This window comes from Cynocephalus volans, chromosome 16 (assembly GCF_027409185.1).
Source record: "Cynocephalus volans isolate mCynVol1 chromosome 16, mCynVol1.pri, whole genome shotgun sequence".
NCBI classification, from domain to species: domain Eukaryota; kingdom Metazoa; phylum Chordata; class Mammalia; order Dermoptera; family Cynocephalidae; genus Cynocephalus; species Cynocephalus volans.
This window is the reverse complement of record NC_084475.1, coordinates 27,027,613-27,055,523: the sequence shown is the minus strand read 5'-3', so window position 1 is coordinate 27,055,523 and position 27,911 is coordinate 27,027,613. Positions and strand designations below refer to the sequence as shown.

General features: G+C 36.1%; 1 protein-coding gene and 1 pseudogene across 4 annotated transcripts in view; both read right to left on the bottom strand.

Moving 5' to 3' along the window:
- The window catches only part of NAA35 (N-alpha-acetyltransferase 35, NatC auxiliary subunit), a 98,824-nt gene that overhangs the window by 22,347 nt on the left and 48,566 nt on the right, over positions 1-27,911 (bottom strand). For all 4 annotated transcript variants that reach the window (XM_063080664.1, XM_063080665.1, XM_063080662.1 and 1 more), the window contains exons 11-13: positions 27,452-27,566; positions 11,634-11,812; positions 2,898-2,957 (exon numbers count right to left, since the gene is read on the bottom strand). In XM_063080664.1, the coding sequence (XP_062936734.1) occupies positions 2,898-2,957; positions 11,634-11,812; positions 27,452-27,566 (354 nt within the window). The remainder of the gene's footprint in view (positions 1-2,897; positions 2,958-11,633; positions 11,813-27,451; positions 27,567-27,911) is intronic.
- LOC134365040 (glutamate decarboxylase 1-like) lies at positions 18,263-26,747 on the bottom strand (annotated as a pseudogene).

Sequence of the window (27,911 nt, the reverse complement as noted above, 5' to 3'; positions counted from 1 at the left end):
TACCATAGTATGCTTATCCATTTACCAGGTCAAGAACATCTGGGTTGAACAGCTCTAAACATTTGCATAGAAGTTTCACTTCTCTTAGGCAGTCAACTAGGAGTGTAATTTATATGTTTAATTTTATACTATTTTCATCACCAATGCATACTCACCACTAGGTGGTATTGTCAGATTTCTTTTCTCTAAAGATATTCTGAAAGGTAGATAGTATTTCATTGTGGTTTAATTTGTATTTCCCTAATACTAACCATGCTGAATATCTTTTCATATTGAATTTCAAGTCTTCTGTCCATTTTTAAAAAGTGGCTGGTTGTTTTCTTGTTGAGTTTATAGAGTTCTTTATGTGTTCTTTGTCAGACACATGACTTGCAAATATTTTTTCCCATACTACAGAGTCTCTCTTCATTTTCTTAAGTGTCTTTCACAGAATAAAAATTTTAAATTTATCGATTTATCATTTTTTAATGGATTTTGCTTTTGACGTTATACCTAACAACCTTCTGCCTTCCCCAACATTATAAAGATTCTCTACCCTTTCTACTAAAAGTTTCATAGTTTTGCATTTTATACTTAGATTTATGACGCATTCTGCATCAATTTCTTTCATACACCTGTCCAATTGTTCTTGCACCACTTCTTGAAAAGACTATCATATCATATCTCCATTAGTTTTCCTTTGCACCTCTGTCAAAAACTGACCATATTACTAATTACTTAGCCACATTAGTCAATCAATAAAGGACTATATACTATAATACTATATAATAAAGGACGAATTTTTTTTTTAAGTACTTTTTTGGACTTTCCTCTAGGTTCCAATTTTGCCAATATCACACCTGTCTTATTAGAGTCAGGCAGTGTGGGTTCTCCAACTTTATTTCTTTTTTTTCAAAATTGTTTTAGCTGTTCTAGTTCCTTTGCCTTTCCATATAAATTTTACAATCAGATTGTTGACAGCTACAAAAAATTCCTGCTGTGATTCTGAGATTGCTTTGAATCTGCAGATCAATTTGGGAAAAATTAACAACTTAAAAATATCAATTCTTCCAATCCATTAAAAAAGTATATGTCTTCATTTATTTAGGTCTTCTTTGATTTCTTTCATTAGTACTTTGCAGTTTTTCAACATACAGGTCCTACACACAGGTTGTTACATTTATAACTAAGTATTTCATTTTTTGATGTTATTGTAAGTAGTACTGTTATAATAATTTTGATCTCCCATTTTTCACTGAAGTATATAGAAATACAACTGCTTTTTGTATAATGAACTCATATCCTGTGATTTTATTAAACTCACACATCAGTTCTAGGAGCTTCTTTGTAGATCCCTTGGCATTCACACAGAATATCATGTCATCTGTAAATAGACACTATTTCTTCCTTTCCAATTTGTATACCTTTTACTTCTTTTTCTTGCCTTATTATAAGCACTGGTTAAGAATTCCAATGTTAAGAGTAGAGTGATGAGAGCACAAATCCTTGCTTTCTTCCCTATCTCAGGAGGAAAATATTTAGTCTTTTACCATTAAGCATGTTGTTAGCTGTACAGGTTGTTCGTACATCCCCTTTATCTGGTTAAAGAAGTCCTCTTCTATTCTTAAATTTGCTGAGAGTTTTTAATTTATGAATAGATGTTGAATCTTGTCAAATGATTTTCTGAATCTACTGAAATTTTAGATTGTATGATGAACTATACTGACAGATTTTCAAATGTTGTACCAGCCTTGCACTCTTGGGATAAACCCCAATTGGTCATTATGTATTATCTCTTTTCATATATTGCTGGATTCAATTTGTCAATACTTTGTTGAACATTTTATGTCTACGTTCATAAGAGATCGTGTCTATAGTTTTCTATGTTTGCAATGTCAGTTTAGTTTTGGTACTGAGTTAATGCTGGCCTCATATTATGAATGTTCTTGGCTCTTCTATTTTGTGGAAGAGATTGTGTAAAATTGGCCTGAAGCTTTGTTAGGTTTTTAACTATGAATTTAATTTATTTAATATATACATGATTATTCAAATTATGTTTCTTTTTGAGTGAGTTTTGGTAGTTTGTCTCTTTCAAAAAATTGATCCATTTTATCTAAGTTCTTGAATTTACAGATGCAGAGTTGTGTACAATATTCCCATATTATCCTTTCAATGTGTACAGGATCCACAGATACCCCCCTTTCATTCTTGATATCAGTCATTTGTATCCTATCTCTTTTTCTTATTCTTTCTAGTTAGAGGTTCATCAACCTCATTGATGTTTTCAAAGAACCAGCTTTTGGTTGCATTAATTTTTCTCTATTATTTTTCTGTTTCATATATTACTAACTTCTGCTCTATCTTCATTATTTCCTTCTTTTTGTTTGCTTTTATTTGCTCATTTTCTGGTTTCTTCAAGTGGGAGCTTAAATTAATAATTTCAGATTTTCTTCTTTTTTTAACACAAACACTTAATGCTATAAAATTCCCTTTAAGCACTATTTTAGTTACATCTCACAGATTGATGTTATATTTTCATTTTCATTCAGTTCAAAATATTTTTTCATTTCCCTCAAGACTCCATCTTTGACACAAGAATTATTTAGAAGTATGCTTAATTTCCATATATTTGAAGATCTTTCCAGATATCTTTCTCTTATTATTAGTTTAATTCCACAATGGGCAGAAAAATACTTAGTTTGATTCCAATTGTTTTAAAATTATGAAGATTTGTTTTATGGCCCAGGAAATGACCTTGATGAATGTCTAACACACTAAGGCAATATTTCAATTAAAAAATATAGCACTAATGGTAGAATATCCTTTAAAGGCATCTACCTTTTGTTCCATCAATCAATAAAACAATTTCAATATAATTTAATGTTTATAGAAGTATTTTTATACTGAGTGGAACTTACTTGTAACAGAGACCTTGAAAGAACACATGGTGATTGTTCACTAAATTCACAGAAAAAATCCTAATAGAGAAAAAGCAATGTCATTAATAGATTAAATAAAAGCAGAAAATGTTTGCATATAGAGTGCAATTTTTCCTAGACCTTGTGAAAATGATATGTTACCAGAGTTAAAATATGACAAATGGTTGAAGGTCATTTCTACAGGAATTTTCTAACTTTATCAAAGAGCCTAAAAAAATTTTTTTAAGAACTTGTTGATAATAGAATTCTGCAGATACAAATATTAAATTTGTACACCATAAAAGCAATAGCAATATAGTCACCTCTCAGTATCCAGGGGGACTGGTTCTAGGACCTCCCTCAGACACCAAAATCCACAGATGCTCAAGTCCCTGATAATAAAATGGCATGGTATTTGCATATAACCTATGCACACCCTGCCATATACTTTAAATCATCTGTAGATTATTTATAACATCTAATACAATGTCATGGCTATGTAAATATTTGTTACACTGTTGTTTAGGGAATAACGGCAAGAAAAAAAGTCCACATTTCAGTACAGATGCAATTTTTTTTTAATATTTTCAATCTGCAGTTGGTTTACTCCACAGATGCAGAACCTCCAGACACCGAGGGATGACTGTAGAACTTTACTAAGTAATGGCAGAACTTTAGTTGCTACTTCACAGAAATAAAAACCAAGTAACCAGGTCAACTGGATTCACATTACTGACTGTTGCTGACTGTAGGGAAAGGCCAAATGATTTGGGTTTATATACAGAAAAAGAGATGAGAAAATACACTCACATGTTAACATCTTCCAAATTTTATAGATAAGTAAAAATGCATGTATGTATTTTAATATTTGGATTTGAGTTTGTTCAATATAGTTATCTGGGCTTAGTGATGAACACCTATGGCACTGCTGTAGGCTGGCAGTGAGAAAACAAAAGATATACAACTCACAGCCTCCTCTCCCAGTAAGTGGAACAGGAGGTGCTGCCCACATGACTATCGCTGTGGAAAACACTCCAGACAAGCAGCACTTTCCCCACTGAGCCCTCTACTGCAGCCTACGGATCCTCCTGAGCAGATTTCAATAACTCAGATTTGGTATTCAAGATGAACCTATTTGCCATTCCAACTCCATTCAAGAAAGGCAATACTACAGCTGGACTTGGGACATTAATGGTATCTTTACTGTGTAGGGTTCCTAAAATAAGTAGGGGAAAAATGGGGGGGGGGGGTGAGACTTTTTCTCCTTGAACTGCTATCCTCTCTGGTTATCATCTCATGAATAGTCAACCACCATGTTTTAAATTCCCTCCTCTTTTAGAGAAAACGAGCCTGCACTTTTCAGTTACATTTACTTTCTTTATGACCACTTGTTCTAGTTCCTTCATTAGCTTCTCTTCCTCATCCCAAAGGTTAAGTATGCATGTCCTTTGTCTGCTTTTGTTTTACACTTCTACCCCAGACTCATGATCTCCAAGTGTAAATGTGAGTTCTGCCAAAATCTATGAAGTTTTTCTGGTCAATTCACTCGTTCACAATTGACTTTAAATCTTGTTCACATTCCTCAAAGTAAATATTCCCCATCAGAGACACTACGTCCCATTCTACATCACAAAGGAAATAAAAGTCATCTGTCCAACAGGTAACCCCTCAACTTCAGCCTCTAACTCTACCCACATCTGCACCCAGATCCTTTCCTTGCCTTACACTTGTACTGAAAACCCCAGCTTCTTCCAGGAACATGAACACCCAGTCAATTATCCACTCTCCTAGATACTAAAAGTCTCCCTCTTAGGGCTGGCCAGCTAGCTCAGTTGGTTACAGCATGGTGTTATAACACCAAGGCCCAGGGTTCAGATCCCTGTACCAGCCAGCCGCAAAAAAAAAAAAAAAAATTCAAATTCTCTCTCTTTACTGGATCATTCCCATTTACATTTAAACAGTCAAGTTTCTCCCATCTTTAAAAAGAAAGAAGAAAAGACTGTCACATGCTCCACACATTTCCCTCTCACCCGCTGCCTTCTCAGCAAACTTTCCAAAGGAAGTGGCTGTGCCCACTCTCTCTACTTACTCAACTCCCACTCATCCTCAGCACATGCTAACCTTGCACTCTGCACCACTGTCCCCCTGGCCCTAAATCCAACGAACATTTGTTTTGAGTTTATTCATCTTTTTCATTTGACTTGTTGGCAGCATTTGACAGGACATCCTTCTTGAAATACAGTTTAACTGCTTAGACTACCTTCTTTTCTCAGTCTATACACTTTCTTCCTCACAATTTTATTGTTGCTCACGTTTCAGTTACTACCCATATTGTAATAATTCCAAATTATATCCGTAGCACAGAACTCTAAATTCTATCCATACAGCCAATACCTAGTCAATATCTCTACTTAAATATTTCAAAGGCACCCCAAATTTAACTTCAGTAAGATACTTATACCTGGTCCTCTTTGCGAGTTCCCCCATTTCAGTGAAAAGCACAAGAGCGCATCTAGACTTACAAGTCAGAAATCAGAAAACCTTCCTGAGAACTTTCTCATGCCCCATATTTAATTCATCACCAATACTCTAACAATTTTAGCTTACACAAAGCTCTAACCTTACATCTCTCCCTTGGACTATAGTACCCACTTTCTTAATTTATCTTCCTGTGTTTACACTGGTCCATTTCCAATCTTCTTTCTACAGTGCAGCCACTGCATCTCCGCAAATTGATATTACGTCACTACCCAACCCACAGTGATCCAGTATAAAAGCTCTAATGGCTTTTGTTTGCTCTATGATAAAGACCAAAATCCTTAATGTGGCCTAAATGGCCTTGCTTGGACTGCCTCCCTCTCTAGTCTGACCAAACTCTACACCTCTTCATCACTCTATACTCTACTGGCTTTTAGTTTCTCAAGTGTATCATGTTCTTTTGCACCATGAGGAACATTCAGCTTCCTTCACCTGAACTGCCACCCTACCATCCTAATTAGTGTCTTTCTAACTTTTAGATCTGAGCTTTACCTTCACTTCCTTAAGAAAGCCTTCCTTGGTCATCCAGGTCAGTTCCTTCATTTTACATTGTATGTTCTAGTTCCTTTCTTTCATTCCACTTACTTTGATTTGTAATTCTATAATCATTTTTATAATTATTTGATCAATTTCTCTCTCACACTAGAATGTATGCCCTATGACAACTTGGATAATATGCCTGTGCTCATCAATGCACGAAGAAAACGTCCAAAGATATTTGCTGAACTGATGAACGTAGGTATACTCACTTTCACAGCTTCATCCATACCCCATTTCTCCCTTTCTTATTGCTAGTACATATCTCTAACGGATTACATTGTATAAAGTGTATTGTTTACTGCATCTCAAATAGGTATCCTTCCTAATTACTCAATAGCTGTCAAAAGTATCATATTCTGGGTTTCTACTCTCCAAGTCTCTCTTCACTAATTTCTCTACCTTCTTTCTGCCATACCAATATGGTGTTTTCCTTATCTGCAAAATACCAAAAACTCTGAAAATGCAGAAAAACGCAAAGAATAAACTATCATCCAGTATTTCACCATCCTAGAAAGAGTCAGAATTAACATCGTGGTATTTTTTACATCAATCGTTTGAACTGAATTTGTCTCCATCTCTGACAATGTTTTCTTGTGTGTGTGTGTGTGAGAATATATAAGTGGATATATATTCTTAAACATAACTTGACATTCATAAACATTTCCCCATATCATTACTTCTCTATAACATGCTTTTTAATGGCTGTATGATATATATTCTACACATACCATAGAATAGATAGTGTTATTACCACTGGGTATTTAAACTGTTCCTAGTTTCTCAAGATTACAAACAATGATGCAACAAACACATTTTAAGTGCACCACTGCATATATCTCAAATTTTATGCTAAATCTCTAGAAGGAGAGCTGTTGGGTTAGAGAATACACATTTCAAGACTGCTGAGATAGAGCCACAGGTGTGTGGAAGAATGGCTATTTCCCTTTATCAACATTAAGTATTACTATACTTTTCAATTTAGTTGTTATATCTCTTCAATTACTAGTGAGATTACATACTTTTCACGTTTCTTTCTTTCTAAATGTGAACTGGCAGTTCACATCCTTTCCCAATTTTCCATTGGGATGATTATCTTTATCTTACTTGTATGTAAGTACTCTTTATAATTTGGCACTTTATCCCAATATTTGCAAATTTCTTACACAGATCCACCAGACTATCTGATCCCTTACCCTTCCTTAACTTTAACCTCTTCCTCTACTCCTGGCCTCTGCCACACTCTCCCCACTACTACCACCAATTCCTCTGTCCCAAGTCTGCAGGTGTCCAGAGTCTTCTCTTACACCTCCAGTTCCAGCAGTCCAGGCCTTGCTCCTCAGTTCCCCTCTACTGGGGAGTGCCATCATGCAGTCATCCCCCTGACAAGGCAATCCAAAAACTTCTGCCAGAATATCTAGGACCAAGGAGAGACTGTCTAGGGTTGAGGAAAATACTGAGTTACTTTGCTGCTCTAGATTGCCTCTGATGACAACAGTCAGAGTAGACAGGAGGGTGGCAGGTACAATGATGGATGAAAGTTGAATCCGTACCCACTAGGTTTTAATGCATATGAGTAATCTTTTACAGACCTTTTGGCTAAGATAAAGTGTAACATATATGGGTAATGATTAAAAACTAATTTTATGGAGAAAACCACTAATACTGTGACTGATTATGGATATTAGAGATTTAAATTTAACTAAAACTAAAGATTTGGTGTATATATATATAACAGTATTATTTATAGTAATTTATGAGAACTGTTTGCTATTTATGCTTAATTCTCATGTAGTACAATGATAAAATATAAATGTGGAATAATGATTACTCAAGGTTTCATTTGATCAGTCTATACTTGCCAGTCAAGCTTCCGGCTCAAGATTCTCATCACCTTTCACCTGCATTACCCTGTTGTCCTACTAACACAAGTGTGACTTTCACATGCAGTATTTCACTTCCCTGCTCAAGAACACATAACAGTTCACAATCCAATCACAACTAAACAACATTGGGGTTTTTGTAATTTTTGCTCCACCTTAACTACCCACACCTACTCATCCAGCTTTTCAAATAACTCAACATGTGGCCACTGTTCCACTTAGAATGCCCTTCTTACTAATTTGACAGTCTGTGATCACTTTTTTCATACTCCCAGAAAAGTCCTTTCTCTTTTTTCATTATCAATACTCTACTCACTCCTCAAGGTTCATATCAAATTACAACTCTTACATTATACTTTCTTATTCCAATTCATATTGATCTTCGTCTTTTCTAAAATTCAGTTGCATCTGCAGACAACAGGTATGCGTTAGTTTCATCTAACTAAAGGGGTAGGATGCAAAAATGGACCCAGTCATTTTTTCTAAGTATCATTCCCAATTACACTGTATGTGTCATTTCATACTTTGCTAGTATATCTTAGAGAAATATCAATTACACCATTCTAGGTACGGATCTAGTTGTAAATTATTAATCTGATCCATTTATTGTAAACAAAACTCCAAAATTTGGGCATTTTGATACTCACAAAAGCTTACACACATGAAACTCACATACCCAGAAAAACTTATATACATAATCTCCATCAAGGGTATACCCAAAATAGCAGTCACTGACTATAATTTAACATAGGAGTAAGAGTTTTACTCTAGGCAGAGCTAGGAGAGCAGTGACTCAAGAGGCAGTGACTGGTAATAGAAAGGCTCTCAGAACCACAGAACCACAGGACCAGGGACAGCAATGAAAACAGACCAGATTCAGAGAAATAAAACTGAGTAAGAATGCAGAATAGAAGACAGAGGAAGGAACGAGACATAAACCAAAGAGCCAAGCAGTAGTTTACATGGACAGGTAAGACATTGGTCACAAAGAAGTTCAGTAATTCATTTAAAAATAAGAACCTACTATACAGAGTCAAGCAAAACATATTAAGACACCAGCTCCAAGAAAATCTTGACACAAAAGGTCTGATTAATAAAAACAGTTTCAGATATGCTCCATGTTGTGCAGAGGGCTAAACACAGGGTAAAGAGGTAGAGTCAGAAAGATGGAAATATTAAACTGGCAATGGGTGGGAAAGATTCTGACAACTTTATCTTGTTCCCTCTTTGCTTTGGCCTGCAATACTTCATAGTGAATGAAACAAACAAATAAACAAACAAAGCCCTTTTCCTTTAATATTCTCAAAGCTTTGATAAATGTATATTAAAGAAACAACCACATGTTACCACAGTAAAAAACCCTCCCTGGACTACTGGTTAGCCTTCATATGTACAGGCCAAAATTACTGACCAATGTGGGTCACAGGCAGAAAGTATCAGAAGTCTATGAATCTGCCCCTTCAATGGCTGCCATAATCACCTCCATCTCTCAATCCTAAACCAGCTCTTACAGAGCCAAAGCTAGAAAAAAGCTTATTGAGCCATCTGTACAATCAAGTTCTTTCATACGAGATCCTGCAGCTGGCTGAAAAACATCCAAAGGATCACTGACAATGCCTGAGCTACCTACCCTGGTTAGAACCAATATGAATTCCCTGAGGTTCCTGGAATGGGCCACGGTCTCCTCAGAGGACTTTGTGAAAATGATTGGTGTAATGAAAAACTACTTAGCCCTCAGTATCAGGAGCCCATCAAGACCCAAGTCAGCCTTGTTTCTCGATGTAAAAAAAAGTCAATTCATCTACCAAGAATAAAGGAACAGAACTGGTAAAACAACACACACTAAGAACATATTACTCGATGGGGTATAAAAGAATAAAGTAGATTGCTTACACTTAAAGATCTTATAATTATCTGGTGAGCACAAATATATATTCATGTAAAAATTAGAATCAGAAAAGTAGATGGAAGAGGAAGAGTAGGAAAATCTCTGTTCTAATTCCAGATATGCTACTATGGTCATTTCATCTAGTCACAAGCCCTCTAAACCTTAGTTTGTTTAGCTATAAAATGGACTGTTAAATGAACTGGCTTATATCTATGATCTTTCCTACCTTTAAGATCCTGTGATTCTTATGATAGAATAAGGGAAAGCTACTCAAAATAAAGTAAACACAACAGAAAGTAGTAAGTGCATAATTAACAAAAGTTTCAGTAAGGAATGAAGGCTTAAGCTGGGCTTTAATCACAAAGAATTAATGAAAGGGAAGATAAGGATATTACAAGAAAGAGCATAAACAAAAACAAATCTTTACTGACCATCAACTATATACCAGAGACTGCAGGCAAACGCTGGGAATATGAACCAGATACTTTGTGATCTCAAGAACATAGGTACAGTAGCAACCTGCAACCAAAAAGACTTCACAGGGGAAATGACATGGGGCTAGGAATTATGTACCTGAGCATGCCAGGTAACAACAGACAAATGCCTATTTATGCATAGTTAAGCAACACATGCCATTATACTTCCGTCCTAAGAACAAGTGTTATTTTACATATTTTCTACCTTCCTACTAACCTTACTATGTACATCACTATAACCTTACTAACTAAAAAGATTCATCCCTAAATGTTTTAATATTCCCCAAATAAACCTTATTTTTCTATATTTTAAGCCACAAAAAAGATTAATCCAAAATATGGTAGCTTAGAAATGTGCATATTCTTTTACCCAGCAACTTCGTTTTTAGGAAATTTATCTTTAGGGGAAAGGCAATACCTAATATAAAGATTTACCTACAAAGGTGTTCATCTTAGTATTGTTTACAATAGTGAAACAATGGAAATGAACTAAACATAATTTCATATGAATAAAATAAAAAATCCTGCAATATATACTTACAAAGGAATATCACACAGCCATTAAAATAAAGCAGAATCATGTATATTCGTTGACATGAAAAAATAAGATGTTCATGATGTAAAAATTAGTGATTAACCAAAGCAGGTTAGCAAACACCACAATCCCATTTTTAAAATACTCCTACACACACTTACAAATATATATGTATGTGTGTATGCATATATGCATACATATATGCACACACAAATACAGTCATGCATTGCTTAACAACAGGGACACATTCTGAGGAACGCATCATAAGGCGATTTCGTTGTTGTGAACATCACACAGTGTACTTACACAAACCTAAGTGGTATATATATTTATAAATTTTTTTTCATATGTAAAACCAAATGTCCCAGCACCATTAGTGAATATCAATCATTTCTCCTACTTGATCCTCAATGCCAATATCAAGTACCATATATCAGCTTTCTATATATGATCCATTATACTCTCACGGGACTACCGTCATATAATGCAGTCCGTTGTTGACTGAAACATCATTATGCAGTACGTGACTATACATATTTATATAAAAAGTTTTAAAGACAGAATGCAGGGTTTAAACCCTATTCTTAAAAAGGGTGAATTATGTAACTTCTCTAAACTTTATCTTCTTAATCTCTAAAATGGATAATATAAAATCCTTTTGAGGATTAAATAGAATGTTATGTGTGTATGTACACACACACATATGTATGTGTGTGTTTGTGTGTGTATGCACACACACTCACACTACTTAATCCTCTAGTTATCACAGAAAACAGGTAACCAGTATTATTTATACTTAGAACAGCCAGTCTCTAAAAAGCAATAAACTATTCTGTTATTAAACCAAAGTTATATTCCAGAATAGAGATTTGTACTTACCAGTATACAATGTAAGTTTGTTAAATTCACAACTTCACAGACAGTTTTTATTCTATCTATTAATCTTGCAAAATAGTTCACCATTTCTTCCCTTTTAATTATTTTTGCATATCGAGGGAAGGTCGGGGGAAGTAGTCTCTGGTTAACAAGGGGCTCAAAACCCATCATAATTGGATGATCTAAAAAAAAAAAAAAAAGTAAGATTTCCAATGTTTCTTTGAATTTTAAATCACAAATGCTATTAATGATAAAAAGACAAATGCCAAACAAATTGTAATCACAAAATCCTCTACATGTATGAAGCTATTTCAAAAAGTTCATGGAAAAATAGAATCAAAAGATAATACAAATCTTTCCATGAACTTTTTGAAGAAGCCTCATATTAACCTCTGAAATTAATTCAGCTCTCCTGCACACTGTAGAGTGTTTAGCAGTATCTCTTATGTCTTCTTACTAGATTCCAGTAGCACCCTCTAACTGTGAAAAACAACTGCATCCAGAATGTCTCTGTGAGGCCCCAGTTAAGAAACACTAGTCTAGACAAATAAAATAATTATTATAATAATTATAATTCACTGTGGATAAGGCCAGGATGTAACAGGGGCACCTAAATTCATGATAAAATTAGAGGAAAGACTTCCTAGAAGAAGTGAAGTCTAAGGAAAGACCTAAATGACCAGAAGTTAGCCTGTCAAAGGACAAAATACTAGTCAAGACAAAGTATTCCAAGAATATCGAAGGCCCAGAGGACAGAGAATATGGCTAACTTTTTTTGCCTCAGAGAGCTGCAATTTTCCAAGTCCTAACTTCTCCAAGCTCAGCAAGTAACAACAGATGCATATAAACAGACTGAGGACAAAGCTTCTATGCATAAACTTGGAAGTTATCTGTATGCTCTTCTCCACTCTCCATATACATTTAAAGTTTTCTCCCACATTTTTCTGGACATCGTCCAAGGTAATGGTTAATTATTAAAGGGTTTCTAATAGCTATTTTTAGTTTCAGCTGTTGTTGAATTTCATGCATAGGGACTTAGTAACTATCCTGTACAAGACATCAAAGGTTGCTTGATTAGAAAAGAGGGCAAGAACCAAGATATAATAAAAGATTTAAGTAATTATTCAGGATATAGACTACAGCTGAGCAAGAGAGGGGCTAAAAGCTACGAAGGAGTTTGTGTTTGGTTTCAAGGCAACAGAAACTATAAGAAGTGAAAAGCAGCTTTATCAGACACAGTCTTCTCCCAGAATAAACTGCTCTAACAATTTCCCATTGTACTTCATATCTCTACTACACTATTTATCACAGACTGTCTTATATTAAAATAAGCTGAACAGGCTCTGATGCCCCTTACTGAATGAACTTAGAAAGAAACAATTCATACTACCTTCTGCCTAGCATGTGCTCAATAAAGTTTTCCTCAAAACTTTTGAGTTGTGTACAGATCAGACAAGATAACTTCTAGGCTTCCTTCTGATTTTACAAGTCTGTAATTTTACAAAATTATCCTGGTTTTCCTATTATGTTATGTATGAAAGCTAAAAATCACTCTTAGTACAAGAGTGCCAAATAAGATTACTTTCCCCTCAACTAGCATTCTTTTAAGGTCTAGCTATTATTTTCAAAACATTGTTAACACACTAAAGTATTTGAGTTACTAAAATTCCTGTTAGGGGCCGGCCCCGAGGCACACTTGGGAGAGTGCAGCGCTTGAGAGTGCAGCGCTCCCGCCGCGGGGATCCTATATAGGAATGGCTGGTGCGCTCACTGGCTGAGCGCGGTGTGGGCGACACCACACCAAGGGTTGCGATCCCCTTACCGGTCACAAAAAGACAAAAAAAAAAAAAATTCCTGTTAGATCACTGGTCTTTATTAGTAATATCAGAAAAGTACTACCAACAGCACAAGGCCACTGGATAAAAGATTTATAGTAAAATGTACTGAGCAGAGTAAGTTATTCTAAAAGTAAATTAGATCTCAAAATTAAAGACCTAGAAATGTGGTAGTCAAAAGAGATAGAAACATTACATAATGTTTATACAACACAAGTTACACAGGCAACTTATAGTTAGACTTATTAAAATCTTGAGTTTTGGATGCGCTGAAGTCGAAAGGAATTCTGGAAAATAATGCAGAAGCTGCTGAGATTTGGTTATGTTATTCTGTACTTGACTATTTGATTTCCTGTTATAAGAAATTATAACATTATGATAAATGAAATAAGCCAGACACAAAAGGACAAATACTGTATGATCCCATTTACATGGAATAGAACAGTCAAACTCACAGACAGAAAGTGGAGCAGTGGTTACCAGAGGCAGCGGAGAGAAAGGGATGAGAGTTAATGTTTCAAGAACAGATACAGAGTTTCAGTTTGGGAAGACGAAAAAGTTCCAGACACAGATGGTGGTGAGAGTTGCACAACAATGTGGAAGTACTTAATGCCTCTGAATTGTACACTTAAAATGATTAAAATGGTAAATTTTAAATCATGTATATTTGACCACAATAATAAAACGTTATAAAAAGGAATTAAACCACAACTGTTAAACTCAAGGCATGGCCTCAATATTCTAAACCCAGGTCAGAAGAACCTAGTGTGTAATATTATGCAAATCTATATATTTTGACATTTTTTATATATTTTTTGAATAGGTAATGCATGTGAATGATAAAAGTTTCAAACACAACAAAAGGGTATACAATAAAAAGCAAGTCTCCTGCCCACTTGTGATCGTCAGTTTGTCTCTTGAGAACTAACTACTACTAAAAGCTTCTTCCATGTGTGGGTGTTTATGCATATCCCTTTTTTTAACTATATTGAGGTATAACTAGCATACAATACAATGTAAACTTGAAGTGTACAGTTCAATATGTTTTGAATATGTACAACCATATAACTACCACAATGAACATAATGAACATTTCTATCACTCCAAAAGGTTACTGTGCCCTTTCCCAGTCAATCGCTCTCCTGCCCCACCAACCATGGAATTTCTTTCTGTCTCTATAGACTAGCCTTTCCTACTTTTAAATAAAAGAAATCACACAGTTTGTACTCTTTTGTATCTGACTGCCTTTGCTTAACATAATGTTTCCAAGATTTATCCATTATGTTCTTCATTGTATGGATATACCTGTCCATTCACATACATCCCTTTCTTAAAGAAAAACATTAGCATATTATTGATCTGATTTTTTGCTTTAAGGTGAACTTTTTTTCTTTTGAAACAACCAAACACAGTAAAATTGCAAGTGTAGTCAACACCAAATCACCCTCAAATATGTTTAGAGTGTTATTCCTACAAAGATATACTCTTACATAATCACAATACAACCAACAGAATTAGTAAACTAACACTGGCCAATTACTATCATCTAATTCTCAGACATTCAAGTTTCACAAACCGTTCCAATGACTTTCTTCATATTCACATCAGAATCATAAGCTGCATTTAATTTCATTGTCTCTTACTCTCCTTCAATCTGGAACAGTTCTTTAGTATTTCCTTGACTTCCATAACATTGACACCTTGAATACTAACCGACCAGTAATTCTGTATACTGCTTTTCAATGTGAGTTTGTCTTGCTTCCTCATGATTAGATTGATTATGAATCTTTAGAATTTCACAGAAGTAATGCTACATTCGTGTTGCATCCGATCAGTTAAGTGATGATTTGACTCACTACTGGTGACACTAACTTTGATCACTCAGTTAAGGTGCCCAAAAGTCTTCTTCACTATAGTTACTCCTTTTCCCTTTATAGTTAGTAAATATTTGGGGGGCTGGGCAGAGCAAGGACACATATAAATACGTTCATCATCAAACTGTTCATTCATTTATTCATATCAGTATAGAACAATGGCTTCCTCTTTTATTCAGTAAGTTACGATCTGTCAGATTTACTCTGATGCTCAAGTTTTTCCTAATTTGACCCATGTGAATGCTTCTCCAAGCTGTTCTCTGCATCCAACTGATATGTTCCTATCATTCTTTGAGTGTTTACTCACTTCTGGCATAATAAAATGTTCCAGGCTCATCTTGTTCTTTCTCTGCCCCAGCCTTGGAATCAGCCAGTTCTCCAAGATGCCCTAGTTCCTGTTAGTGGACAAGATCCTTAGGAAGCAAGATCTGGATGCTAGCGTGCTCACTTCTGCTGGAGTACCACTGTTCCCAGCTCTCTAGAGAATAGAGCTAGAAAGCTTATGTCTTGATACAGATATACATACATGCTTGTCATCTTGGACAGACAATCTCTTCACAACACTTGTGATGTGACACCCTACACCTGGGTGCCCTTCCACAGGGATGCCCTTCTTACCCAGCTTGGTCTCCTCAGATACTCCCATGACTCTACCTCAGGTTCCAGCACCCTGTGCCAGTCCACACTCATTTAAGTAAACCTCCTTGCTCTGCCTGGACTCCCTTCTTCTCCCTGCTTTTAAGCTCCAAACTCTGTGCTCGGTTGCCTTCCCATACACACACCCTCCTTAACCTACTTAGGATCTTGACACACAGCACCAGGCTGTGCCCACATGGTCCCTCTCCCGAGCCTGCTTACAACTGGGCACCCCAAGCTCAAGTGCCCTCCTGTGCAGATACCTTTTTCACCTCACTTGGGCAATGAATCCAGCAGTCTGCCCATTCACAGTGATGCCTTCCTCAAGCCACTTTGCTCCAAATCCCTGTAACAGGCCCACCTCTTCCCAATGTCCTCCCCCCTCCACTACGATTCTACATGAACAATCCCATATACCCCACAAAGGCTCTGATGGCCCATGCCAGGCCACACCCTTTGGAACACCCTGCTACAAAGACACCACAATCTCCCAGGTGGACACCATCCTACCTGGGCCAGGCTCCAACACCCTGCTCAGGGCCATCTCATGGCTTTAGGAGTGAGTTTTTTCAAGAACAAAAAGAAAGAAGAGCAAGAACCAGATCTTAGTTGTTACCACTTAACAAGAAATACATGCTTCCCTTTGTAATGCTTTTGATTTTATCTTTTACTGAGACAGTTTTCTTTGGTGTATTTTCTGATAATTGAAAAGTTTTCTTTTAGTAGTTAATTTTATAGCTGTAACTTTATTAACATCTCTAATATTTTATTTCTTCAGACAGGTATCTATTAATCCTCTTACTCACAATAAACAATAATAATGTTAAAGACTTCCCTCCACCTTTTTTTGACCACCAAATTTGAATTACCTTATCTCTATCATCAGTTACCTTCATATCTTGAAATATACCTACATCTCTGTAACAGATTTATCGACCCTAACCAGTATCTTTGGACCCTTGCAATATAAAAGAATATCAGTCCTCTCCCACTTTACTTCTTGACTTTTGTGTTTTTTGTTTGGTTGGTTTCTGTTTTGTGTTTTTTGTTGTTGTTCAAATTCTTTGTGGAGAATTTTTTTTTTAATATGTTCCTGCATACTCTAAAATGCACAGTGTGAATTTCCTTCCTTCAAAAACAGTTGTGAGCCTGGTCAATTTATGTGAAGTCCTCAGAAGGTCTACGGAAACACTGCCTTAGGTTTCAGCCAAATGAGTCACAGAAGTTGGTCATGAACTACTACAAAGTTACAGGAGATCTAATTATTATCCAACAGTTGCAAGAAAAGCATTGAGAACACCAGACGTACAGCCAGACAGACAGAGTAGTGGAAGAGCAGATGCTATTTAAGTCAAAGGATTTCCATATATATGACTCTATATATAATATCAGAATTCTTTTATAGACAGTAAACTTATGCTTAAATAATTATTTTAAGGGCACTCTAATATAAATACAAGTCTCGCTAATTTTAATCTTTTCTGACTCACGAATGCATGAAAATACCATAAACACTATTCAAACTTACTTCTTTAATATATAAATAAGATATATTACAAATGGGAAGAAAATACAAGATATCTCTTTAGCATGGTAAATCTCTGAATATAAATAAGTAATATTTCACTGGCCTACAATTAAACAGTCATTGAAATTGTTACATATGTTCGTCATCTCCGCCTCGAGGTCAGACAACAGTAACATACGTGATGTACACAAACTGATCTCTAAACATACAGCAATAGTATACCTGTAATAATGACTCTGCTACTATCTTCCCCTTACACAATACTACTAGGCACGGCCTGACTCTTGTCATCTAGTGCTGCTTTTTCTCATTTCTCATTTATCAACTCCCACCAACAGCATTTCTCTTGGTCCCTAGGACACAGCATTTTGAAAAACATCTCTCCAGTGGTTGTTGGGCAAGCTGGTTTGCAGCACATTTAACACCTCAGTAACTGCTAAAGGTAAAGTCAATTCTCTTGGGGCGGGCAGCATGCTGTGATCTACTAACAAGCTATACACTCACTATACATATATATAGAGAGAGAGGTATATAAAACTGTACACATATACTGTGTTCCTAATGTGCAACTTTATAAAAGGAACATTATTTCCTGCTAGCTAGCTATAACAAACAAGCTTAAGTTTTAACAGTATTCTTCAAGATGTTATATTTTCCCCCAATGAAATGGCCTATGTGTTTCAGCAACTTCTAGAGGTTTATTCTAGAGTGCTAGAGGTGAAAAAGAAATCCCATAAACTCATGTTCTGCAAAGGGTGGTTACAGATCCTGGCCCAGTCTTTCTACCTCCTCACCAAGGAAGCTGACATCAGACCAGGTAGTGCCTGTGTTAGAGATGAGCATCCTGAAGAAGCTGGCCTTGCCTCCCTGAGGCTAGTAGCCAACCACAGTCGTAGCTGACTCCATCATCAGGACTTTGATTTTTGGAGTGACCCTGTGTAGTTTTTCCCATCACTCAGAGCCATCTGAACACCCCTGAGGCTTTGTGGAATATACCAGAAACAGACATTTGAGTGCTCAGGCTCACCATCGAAAATCTTCTCAAATTCTTCTGTTTTTAATCTGGGTTTAGAGATATTCAGCCAGTTCCAGGCATATGTTGACCTGATTTTCAAATCCACTGTGCCCTTTGCTTTCCACATCAGCCAGAACTTGAAGATGTCCATGTGGCAGCCATACTGAATTACCTTGTCCCCAGTGTCGTGTCGTAGAAGATATCATACTGCTTGTCTGCTGGAAGAGGTAGTAATCCTGGGCACATCTGGCTGTATTCTTGGAGTATAATCTTTCCCTTGTCAAGAATGGCAGAGAACTGAAACAGCATAACCCATCATCTTATGAGGGTTCCAAGTGACTAAAATGGCCACTGACACACAGCCAAAGGTTGTCTTTCTCACATGTATCTGCAGTCTCCTGTATCAGATCATTACTTCGGGATCAAAACTCCATACAGAGTCATACCAGAAGTTGCAATGACATAAAAAGAAATATATCCTTTTTGCTTGGCTTCAAGAATTTTTGCCTCAAAATCAGCTGGAATTATCTTCCCTCTTTCATTGCACTTTATCAAAATCACATTGTCAGTTCCAAAGCCAAGTGCAGCTCCAGCTTTCTTTATGGAATAGTGACTGTGTTCCGAGGTGAAGAGGACCAGTTTGGGCAGGGTCAGCATGCCCTTTGTCTTAACTTTCCTAATTCTTGACTTTTGTTATATTATTACTTTTATAATGTCAATGTGCATAACACTTAAACGTTACACTGTATGTAGTAAAATCAACTTCCACTGCTGTTTTAACAGCGGTTCTACATTGAAATAGAAGTAATGCTCACTGCCTGTCCTTCTGCTACAGCTTTTCCATTCCTGTCTCAGTAGGCTGAATTTCATTCTTAACATCAATCTTTCTCCCCCAGGAAAAAGTCATGGGAAAAATACTCCTTGAGTTGTTGTTAGTTTAAAAATATTTCTCCTATGTCACTTAAGAGATACTAGGGATGGGTATAAAATTCTTGAGCCACAGTTCTTTATCTGAGGACTTTGTAGATATTGTTCCACTACTTTCTATGTGGAACACTGAAGCCAGGATGCACACATAATTATTGCTTTAGCTCTTAAATAATTTACTAGGCTATATCTTACTATTATTAATCCCTTATCAATTTTCCCTGGAACACAATATATTTTCAATTATCCCAGTGGATTTAATTCTATTATCTTCTTTCTAGAAATGTCATACATTTTTAACATTTTTTCTGTTCATATGCTTAACAGACATATTTATGAGTACAATGATTCTTCTGTGACTATTACTTTCTCACTAATACTTCAAATCTCCTTTGTTCACTACCATTTTGTTTAGTTTTTCCCTCAGTCCTGACTTACATGTCTTTACAGCTTCTCAGCAACATCTTTTTGTTATTTCCAATGAGGTGTTCACTTTCAGGATTTCTCTTGTACTTCTTTTCTGAATTCTGCCTACTCACTTTTACTCCCCTCTCTTATTCATTATTTTTTCCTTTAGTCCTAATATTTCTGTTTTCCACTCTTGTTCTATAAAGTCCATTTTATTTTTTAATAAATTCTTTGATTTTTTGCAGAAAAATATTTCTGGTCTGTGCTTTTCATCTGCCTTTTGTTTTTTGCTCATTCCTTCTAGGAATATTTGTGTATAAATACTACGTACTTTCTTTTGTGATTACAACATCACTGATTATGAAATTCCTAAATCAGTTTATTGGGTGAGGTGTTAGAATAGTACTCTAAACTAGCAGGAAGCCTCACTGACTTGCATTTAAGCCCCATGTGACATGCCTGTGTGAAAACAAAAGAGAGGTTACCTTCCCATTTCTTTTACTGACAAAGATTACCAGTTACTAGATTACTAACATCCACAGCATGTCTTCTATCTTGCAGCAGAAACAAAGTTAGCACAAGTACATGTTTTCTGGTATAGCCCCACATCATTTGCCTCTCCAGGATATTAATCACATAGGTTCCCACAGCCAGCCTGAGTACTCCACACTTGTGATTATTCCAAAGAATCGCTGGTTTTGTCTTTCAGGTTATGCCAACTACTTTGGAGAATACTGTCTTTTGCAGGTCTACTTGGGTTTACACCAAGAAAATCTAGGAATCCATCCTTTTTCGCGGGGGGGATTGGAAGATGGCTGGCCAGTATGGGCCGGCCTTGACATTGCTGTTATCAGCACCATGCTCTCCCAAGTGGCTAACCAGCCAGCCCAAGTATCCATTCTTAATGTTCTCCCTCTCCTGGGTCTTACTGTTAACTCTGTTTGGCAGCCCTCCTATTTTGATTCGGGTTTATACATGTTTGCTACTTTTTAAGATGTTAGAACTCTATTTCTCACATTCCTTATAGTTTTCAGTTGGTTTTAAAGAGAAGCATCAAAGGGATCTTCACGGTACCATCCCCAAACCAGAAATCTTCTAGATCACACACACATAGGTACATTATGTGTGGGTATGTATAGATTTTCTTTAAAGAAAAAAATTTGAATTAGAAGACAAAACATCTTAAGTTCCTGGCACTAACACATGTGGCCACTATTCATCTCTAATGGGTTGTGATTTTAAAATGAAGTCAGCTCCACCTCTGTTCTACAGTACACCGCTAAGCTGAGCAAATTAAGCCAACTGGGTTAGCCATATTACAGTGATTTACCATTTTATTCTAAATCATATTTTCATCTATTTTTAATACATACTAATTTTTACTAAGTTCTTTTTTTCATTCATACATCATATAGCTCAAGAATCAAGCAGTTGAACAAGGTTTTTTTTAAAAAAACCATCAATTTTCTGCCCAACCCCATCATTTCTGTCTTCCCAGAAATGTTCTCATACACTTCCTTAGCTATTTCTTTTGATATTTACCTACATATTGCCAAATAACAAGCTTACAGTACTACTTCATATTTCTCAGTTTTACACATTATCTCTGACCTCCACCTCTAAAAGGAGGAAGTCAAAGATAATGTTTAAAACTGAAAAAAATAAGTAGCATTACAAGCGTGTATAAATTACATGCATACACATACTTCTGTCCTCTCACTTCCAATAGAGAAAGGTCCTAATTTTAGTTAAGATCAATATTCAGCATTTGCTCCATTATAATTAAGTAAATGACATTCATATCTGGTTCCTGAATAACTTTTGCAAACCTGGAAAGAAATTTTGCTCTCATATACATTCTGAAGTTAACAATTGTCTCACTTTTTGTTATGCTTTGTTTCTTATTTAATTCAACCTGAAACTATTTCCCAATTCTCTAAATCTCTCAATACGTCAAACACAACAGCTATTGAATCGATTTCACTGGTGACAGCTGGTCTTGCATATTTGAGACATCTTCCTTACAGCCTTGTGACTTCCTCCAATCTGGACTTGCCCTCCATATACAGTGTTCAGCTATTATCTTGTGATCGCTCTTCACCACCATCCTGGGGATTTCCTTCATTATTCTATTATAATGGATTCCAATATTCCTTAAACCCCATGCTTATCTCTTTCTTGATTTACTCCCTTGTTTTATTTTTTGTATTTTGATGGCTGGCCAGTACAGGGATCAAACCTTAGACCTTAGTATTATCAGCAACACACTCTAACCAACTGAGCTAACTGGCCAGCCCTACTCCCTTGTTTTAGTGTAGCACGTCTTCCACAACTTGGGAGATAAATTTGCTGAGACTTTAAATGTCGGAAGTTACAAGGTGTCTCCAAAAAGTTCATGGAAAAATTCTTACTATCTTTTAATTCTACTTTTCCATGAACATGTTGAAGTACCCTGGTATCTTTCCTCAAAATAAATGATAGTTAATGTACAGAGTTCAACATTAGAAACCATTCTCCCCCCAAACTCTGAAGACATTGCTGAAGTGATTTTCTTTCGCTCAAAACTCTACTGAGATATAATTAGCATACCAAATAAGTCACCTATTTAAAGTATACAGTGTACAATTTAATGGTTTTTAGTATATTCAGAGTTGTGAAACCATCAGGACAACCAAATTTAGAACATTTTCATCTCTCCCAAGAAGAAACTGTACTCATTAGCTATAAATTTTCCTCTCCGCTCACCCCCTGCCATTCCTCCCCCAGCGCCAGGCAACCACTAATCTACTTTCTGACTCAATAAATTTGCTAGTTCTGGACATTTTATATCAACGGAAATCATATAATATGTCTTTTGTGACTGGCTCCTCTAGTTAGCATAATGTTTTCAAGGTCCTTCAGTACTTCATTTCTTTTTACGGCCAAATAATTTTCCACTGCATGGATATGCCACATTTATCCATTCAACCACTGATGGACATTTGGACTGTTCCCACCTTTTGCATATTATGAATAATGCTGCTATGAGCATTAGTGAGTAATTTTTTGTATGAACATATGTTTTAATTTCTCTTAGGTATATACCTAGGATTGAAAATGCTGGGTTATCTGATAACTCTATGTTTAACCTTTCAGACATTACCAAACTGTTTTCCAAAGCAACTGCATCATCTTACACTCCCACCAGCAGTGTATGAGGGTTCCAGTTTCTCCACATCCTTGCCAACAACTGTTATTATCTGTCTTTTTGATTAAAGCCATGTAGTGAGTGGGTTGTGGTACCTTTTCATTTTGATTTACATTTCCCTGATGGCTAATGATGTTGTATATCTCTTTAAGCACTTATTGGCCATTTGTTGACCTTATTTGGAGCAATGTCTGTTCAGATCCCTTGCCCATTTTTTTATTCAGTATTTGTTTTTTTATTGAGTTGTAAGATTTATACCTATGTTTTGAGAGTTTTACAGTTTTAGTTCTTACACTCTCATCATTGATCCGTTTTGAAGTAATTTTTGTATAGGATGTGTGGCAGGGGAGGTGGAGAGTGTCCAACTTTATTCCTTTACCTGTGGCTATCCAGTTGTCCCAGTACCACTGTTGAAAAGACTTTTCTTTCTCCATTGAATTGTCTTGACACCCTTGTCAAATAACAATTGACCATAAATGTGAGGGTTCATTTCTGGGCTCTCAACTCTATTCTATTCTATTGTTCTATGTCTACCCAGAACCACATTTTTTTTTTATTTGTTTTATTGAATATATATTAGTGTGGTACAGAATCAAATATCAATACATGTGTACAATATGTGATCAAATCAGGATAATTAGTATACTCATGTTTACAAAACATGATCAATCTTAACTAGTTTCTTGCCAACCCCCCATCCCACCTCTAATAACCGCAGTCCTGTTCTTTTTTTTTTTGAAAGCTTAATGTGTTGTTATGATTGTTTCTCTTTCTTTCTTTATTTTAGCTCCCACTTATGAGTGAGAACATGCAGTATTTCTCTTTCTGTGCCTGACTTATTTTACTTAACATAATTTTCTCTAAGTTCATCTGTGCTGCTGCGAATGGCATAATTTCATTTGTTTTTTATGGCAGAGTAGTATTCCATGGTGTATATATACCACATTTTCCTTATCCAGTCATCCACCAATGGACATTTAGGTTGATTCCATATCTTGGCTATTGTAAATAGAGCTGCAATAAATATAGGGGTGCGGGGATCCCTTCAACATGATGTTTTCCGTTCCTCTGGATATATACGTAGAAGTGGGGTTACTGGATCACATGGCAGTTCTATCTGTAGTTGTTTGAGGAACCTCCATACTGTTTCCCATAGTGGCTGCACTAGTTGACAGCCCCACCAGCAGTGTAGGAGGGTCCCCTTTCTCCACTTCCTGGCCAGCATTTGTTGTTCTCCGCCTGTGTGATAGTAGCCAGTCTAAGTGCAGTGAGATGATATCTCAGTGAGAACCACACTGTCCTGACTGCTGTTGCTCTGTGTAAGTTTTGAATGAGGGAGTGTGCCTCCTCCAACTTTGTTTTCACACCACTGATTTCTACTTTCCACTACTGCTATTGTGAAGTATGGATGATATTCTGTTTTGCTTCTGTGTAACTTGTTTTAGTCTCTTTCAAATCTCTTAGGATCTTCTATTTGTCACCACTATTCTAAAATTTTGTGATGACATGCCTTGATACAGGTCACTTTTCATCCTGGTTGGGGTGGGTTGCTCTTTCCTGGCCCTTTTTTTTTTTTTTCCCCTCTTTTCTTTTTTTTTCTTGGCCCTTTCAATCTGGATATTTGTATCATTTGATTCCAGGAACTTTTCTTAAATGATTTTTTTTGCTTCTATTTTCTATCTCTAATTCAGAACAACTTTCATTAGTTTATCCTTTACTTATTTATTTATGCTTATTAAATAGTAGACCTTCTGGACTGATTCTACAATACTCTTTATCTTTTTTTCTCCTTATTCTGCATCTTTTCATTTTTAGCTCTACTTTAAAATCTCCATAACTTTGTGCTCTAAATTTTCTATTTATTTTGGTCATTTTTGCTCTTATATTTTGAATCCCAAAGAACATATTCCCCTTTATTCCTTTTGTGTAGCATTCTTATTTTACGCATGAATTGAGATATTTCTTTCTTTTATAATTTATTTTGTTTGCTCACCTGTTTTGTTCTCTCTCTTTCAGGATAGAGATTTCCACCCCTGACTCTATATACTCAGATTTGAAACTGGAGCACACACAAAAAAACCCATTAAGAGCTCTGTGAATACAGGCCAAGCTTTTAACCAAGCCATTTTATCAGGAGAACTGCTGACATCAATCAGTACATTAAGATTTTGCTGTTTTTCTCCACCTCTTGGGCTTGTCAGATTTCCCTAAGAAGAATCTTCCAAACCCTTAAGTAGAGTACATGAGCCTGGCTGCACTGTTCTGGAAGCTGAAAGGCTGGGGGAGGGCGGGGGAGAGGGCACAAGAGCAGGGTACAGTGGGGGTAAGGATGAAGATTACAACATTATCTTCACTTAACTCTCCCATCATGTGCACCCTTCAACTGTCCCTCATATTCTCCCAGTCCAGCATCCCTTTGTTCCCTTACTCCAGAGAATAAACTTGTTTCTGAGGTTCAGGAAGGTCACCCAGCAAAAAGGCAGAAGAAGTCTCTGATTCTAAACAGATTCTCAACCAGTTCTCATATTTTCAGCTTAATTCTTATCCCCATTTCCAGAGGTACCTGGTATATGATGGAGTTTTTCAGGGGATCCACAGTATAAACTGGGTTGCCTCTGGCCTCCCCTATCAGTGACTAAGAACTCAATTATTTGGGGACAGTTAGGTCAATGCCCTTCCATTTTCCAGGTTCTAAAATGTTGCTACGGTCTCCTTTCCCTATCTTATTCATCAATTATGCCTATTTAAAAACAAACATACAAACAAAAATAACACTTCTTCATTGTTTCAGGAGATAAATGCATGTGTTCAATCCACTAACTTTAATCAGGTAGCTTTTAATTTATTTTAAAAAGGAACAAGTCCTCTTGAAACTGTGTGTCAGATTTGCAATGTACTCTAAACGTATCCACCATTTTCAGGCAACATAAAGTACCAAAGCATCTACTCCAAAAGTATCTACCAATTTCAGGCAACATACATTTAAATAATTTCACTTCCATTAGCAACTGTTAAAGATGTTTGTAATCTGAAGGGTAAACTAGACCTAACCCACAAATAACTATGAGAGAACATGGGAGAGAAAAATTTATTTGACAGAGCAGAACAGCCCACAGTGGTCAGATGTGGCATAAAGGAACGTCAGATTCCACTAATCTCGAAAACTTTTGCTTTGCACTATTAATATCTTGTAAATGCACAAAGCAACAAATTACTCTGAAGTAGTAAATATTATACAGTAGTTTTCATAAAAGTATTCTTGCACTAGATTTCAAAGTATTTAAGAGTTGTGAATATTTTATACCTCTCTGTAAACATGTGCTATAGGTTGCTATGCATATAAAAACATGTCCCATGGTTACATAATAACATCACTGTAACCTACATCCTTACCCCCACTGTACCCTGCTCTACTGCCCTATCCCCCACCCTCCCCCAACCTTTCACTCATCTTATACACATACTCCCCTTCCAGGGGAAAAATAGAAAATACTGATGAACTGACAGAAATTTAGCACAATTACTAGAAACATAAAGATTATAATAACACTGATTTTCTAACTCAAATTACCTTCTGGACTGCTCTACTAACTAAAATTTTAGTAAGGAAAAACTCACGAGAAGGGAAACACCACAATTCCTGTTCCTGAAAGGAAGAGAGGTATGGAAAAGGAAAGGGGTGTGAATAAGTAAAAACTTGCCTTCATGGTCACAAAACCAACGACTGAGAATCACTATTTTAAAGAATATCAATATCATCTCATTTTAATGAGTTATAAGGTATCAAAACTGTACACACTATCAAAAATGTTAACCCAACTGCAGATTTTACAACAAAGGTATACTATATTCCCTTTATTTTAAGGCATATTTCATAAATGAAACCTGAGAGCCAACAACATGCCAAGCACTGTCGAGATACGCAAACAAGAAGGCAGCCCTTGGCCTGAAAGTACTCAAAATCTCATGCAAAGACAAAGAGGTAAACAATTACAATAAAGTGTACTAAAAACTGTTATAACAGAGGCATGTACGAGTACAATGAGGCCACTGAGGCACCTAGGCCTGCCAGGTGGAGTCAGAGCAGACTATATAATGGAGGTGATGATCTCCCAAAGAAGTAAAGAAGAGAGGTGATTAAAAAAGAAGTCACTACTGACATCACAACATGAACACAAGACAGGGTATATATACTTAGAGTCCAAATAGGAAGATACAGAAGGTGCCCAAGTTCTACAGAACTGCTTTCAATCTAGAATAGATGAAAGAAGAAGGGAGCCTAACCACTCTCTGGATGAAATAAAACATTCCAAAGTCCAAGGAGACCGACTTAAAGTTTTAAAATAAACCAGATACTGTATATTTTGGATGGGAAAGAAGAAAAAAGAATAGGGGCAAAATGGGCAATTACCTCCTTTCGTAGTATCATTCTGGGCCTGGATACCATGATGCAATGAATTATGAATGGCAGAAAGAAGATCTGCTGCTTGAACCATCAATTTTTGAGCTTCTGCAACAGCACTGGTCTAGCAAATAAATCACCAAAAACATTCTTACACATTCTTTCACTGAAAGATATATATTAAATAGGAAAATCCTATAAACAGTAAAGAAATTAAATGCCCCAGCTGTAATGACATTGGTTTTCACAAACTATTCACTTAATACAGGATGTCCAAATCCTATTACGATAGAAAATGCTTTTTTTACTCACATCTGTATCTTGCAGGATCCATTAGAAAACAATAGGAAACATTTCTGGTTTACTTTATTAATCTAATTTTTCGAAAATAAAAACCAGAGATGCAGTCAACTGGAAAATGAAAAAAATTTCAATAGTTCTACTATGTCATTCATCAAAGTGGGGGAAA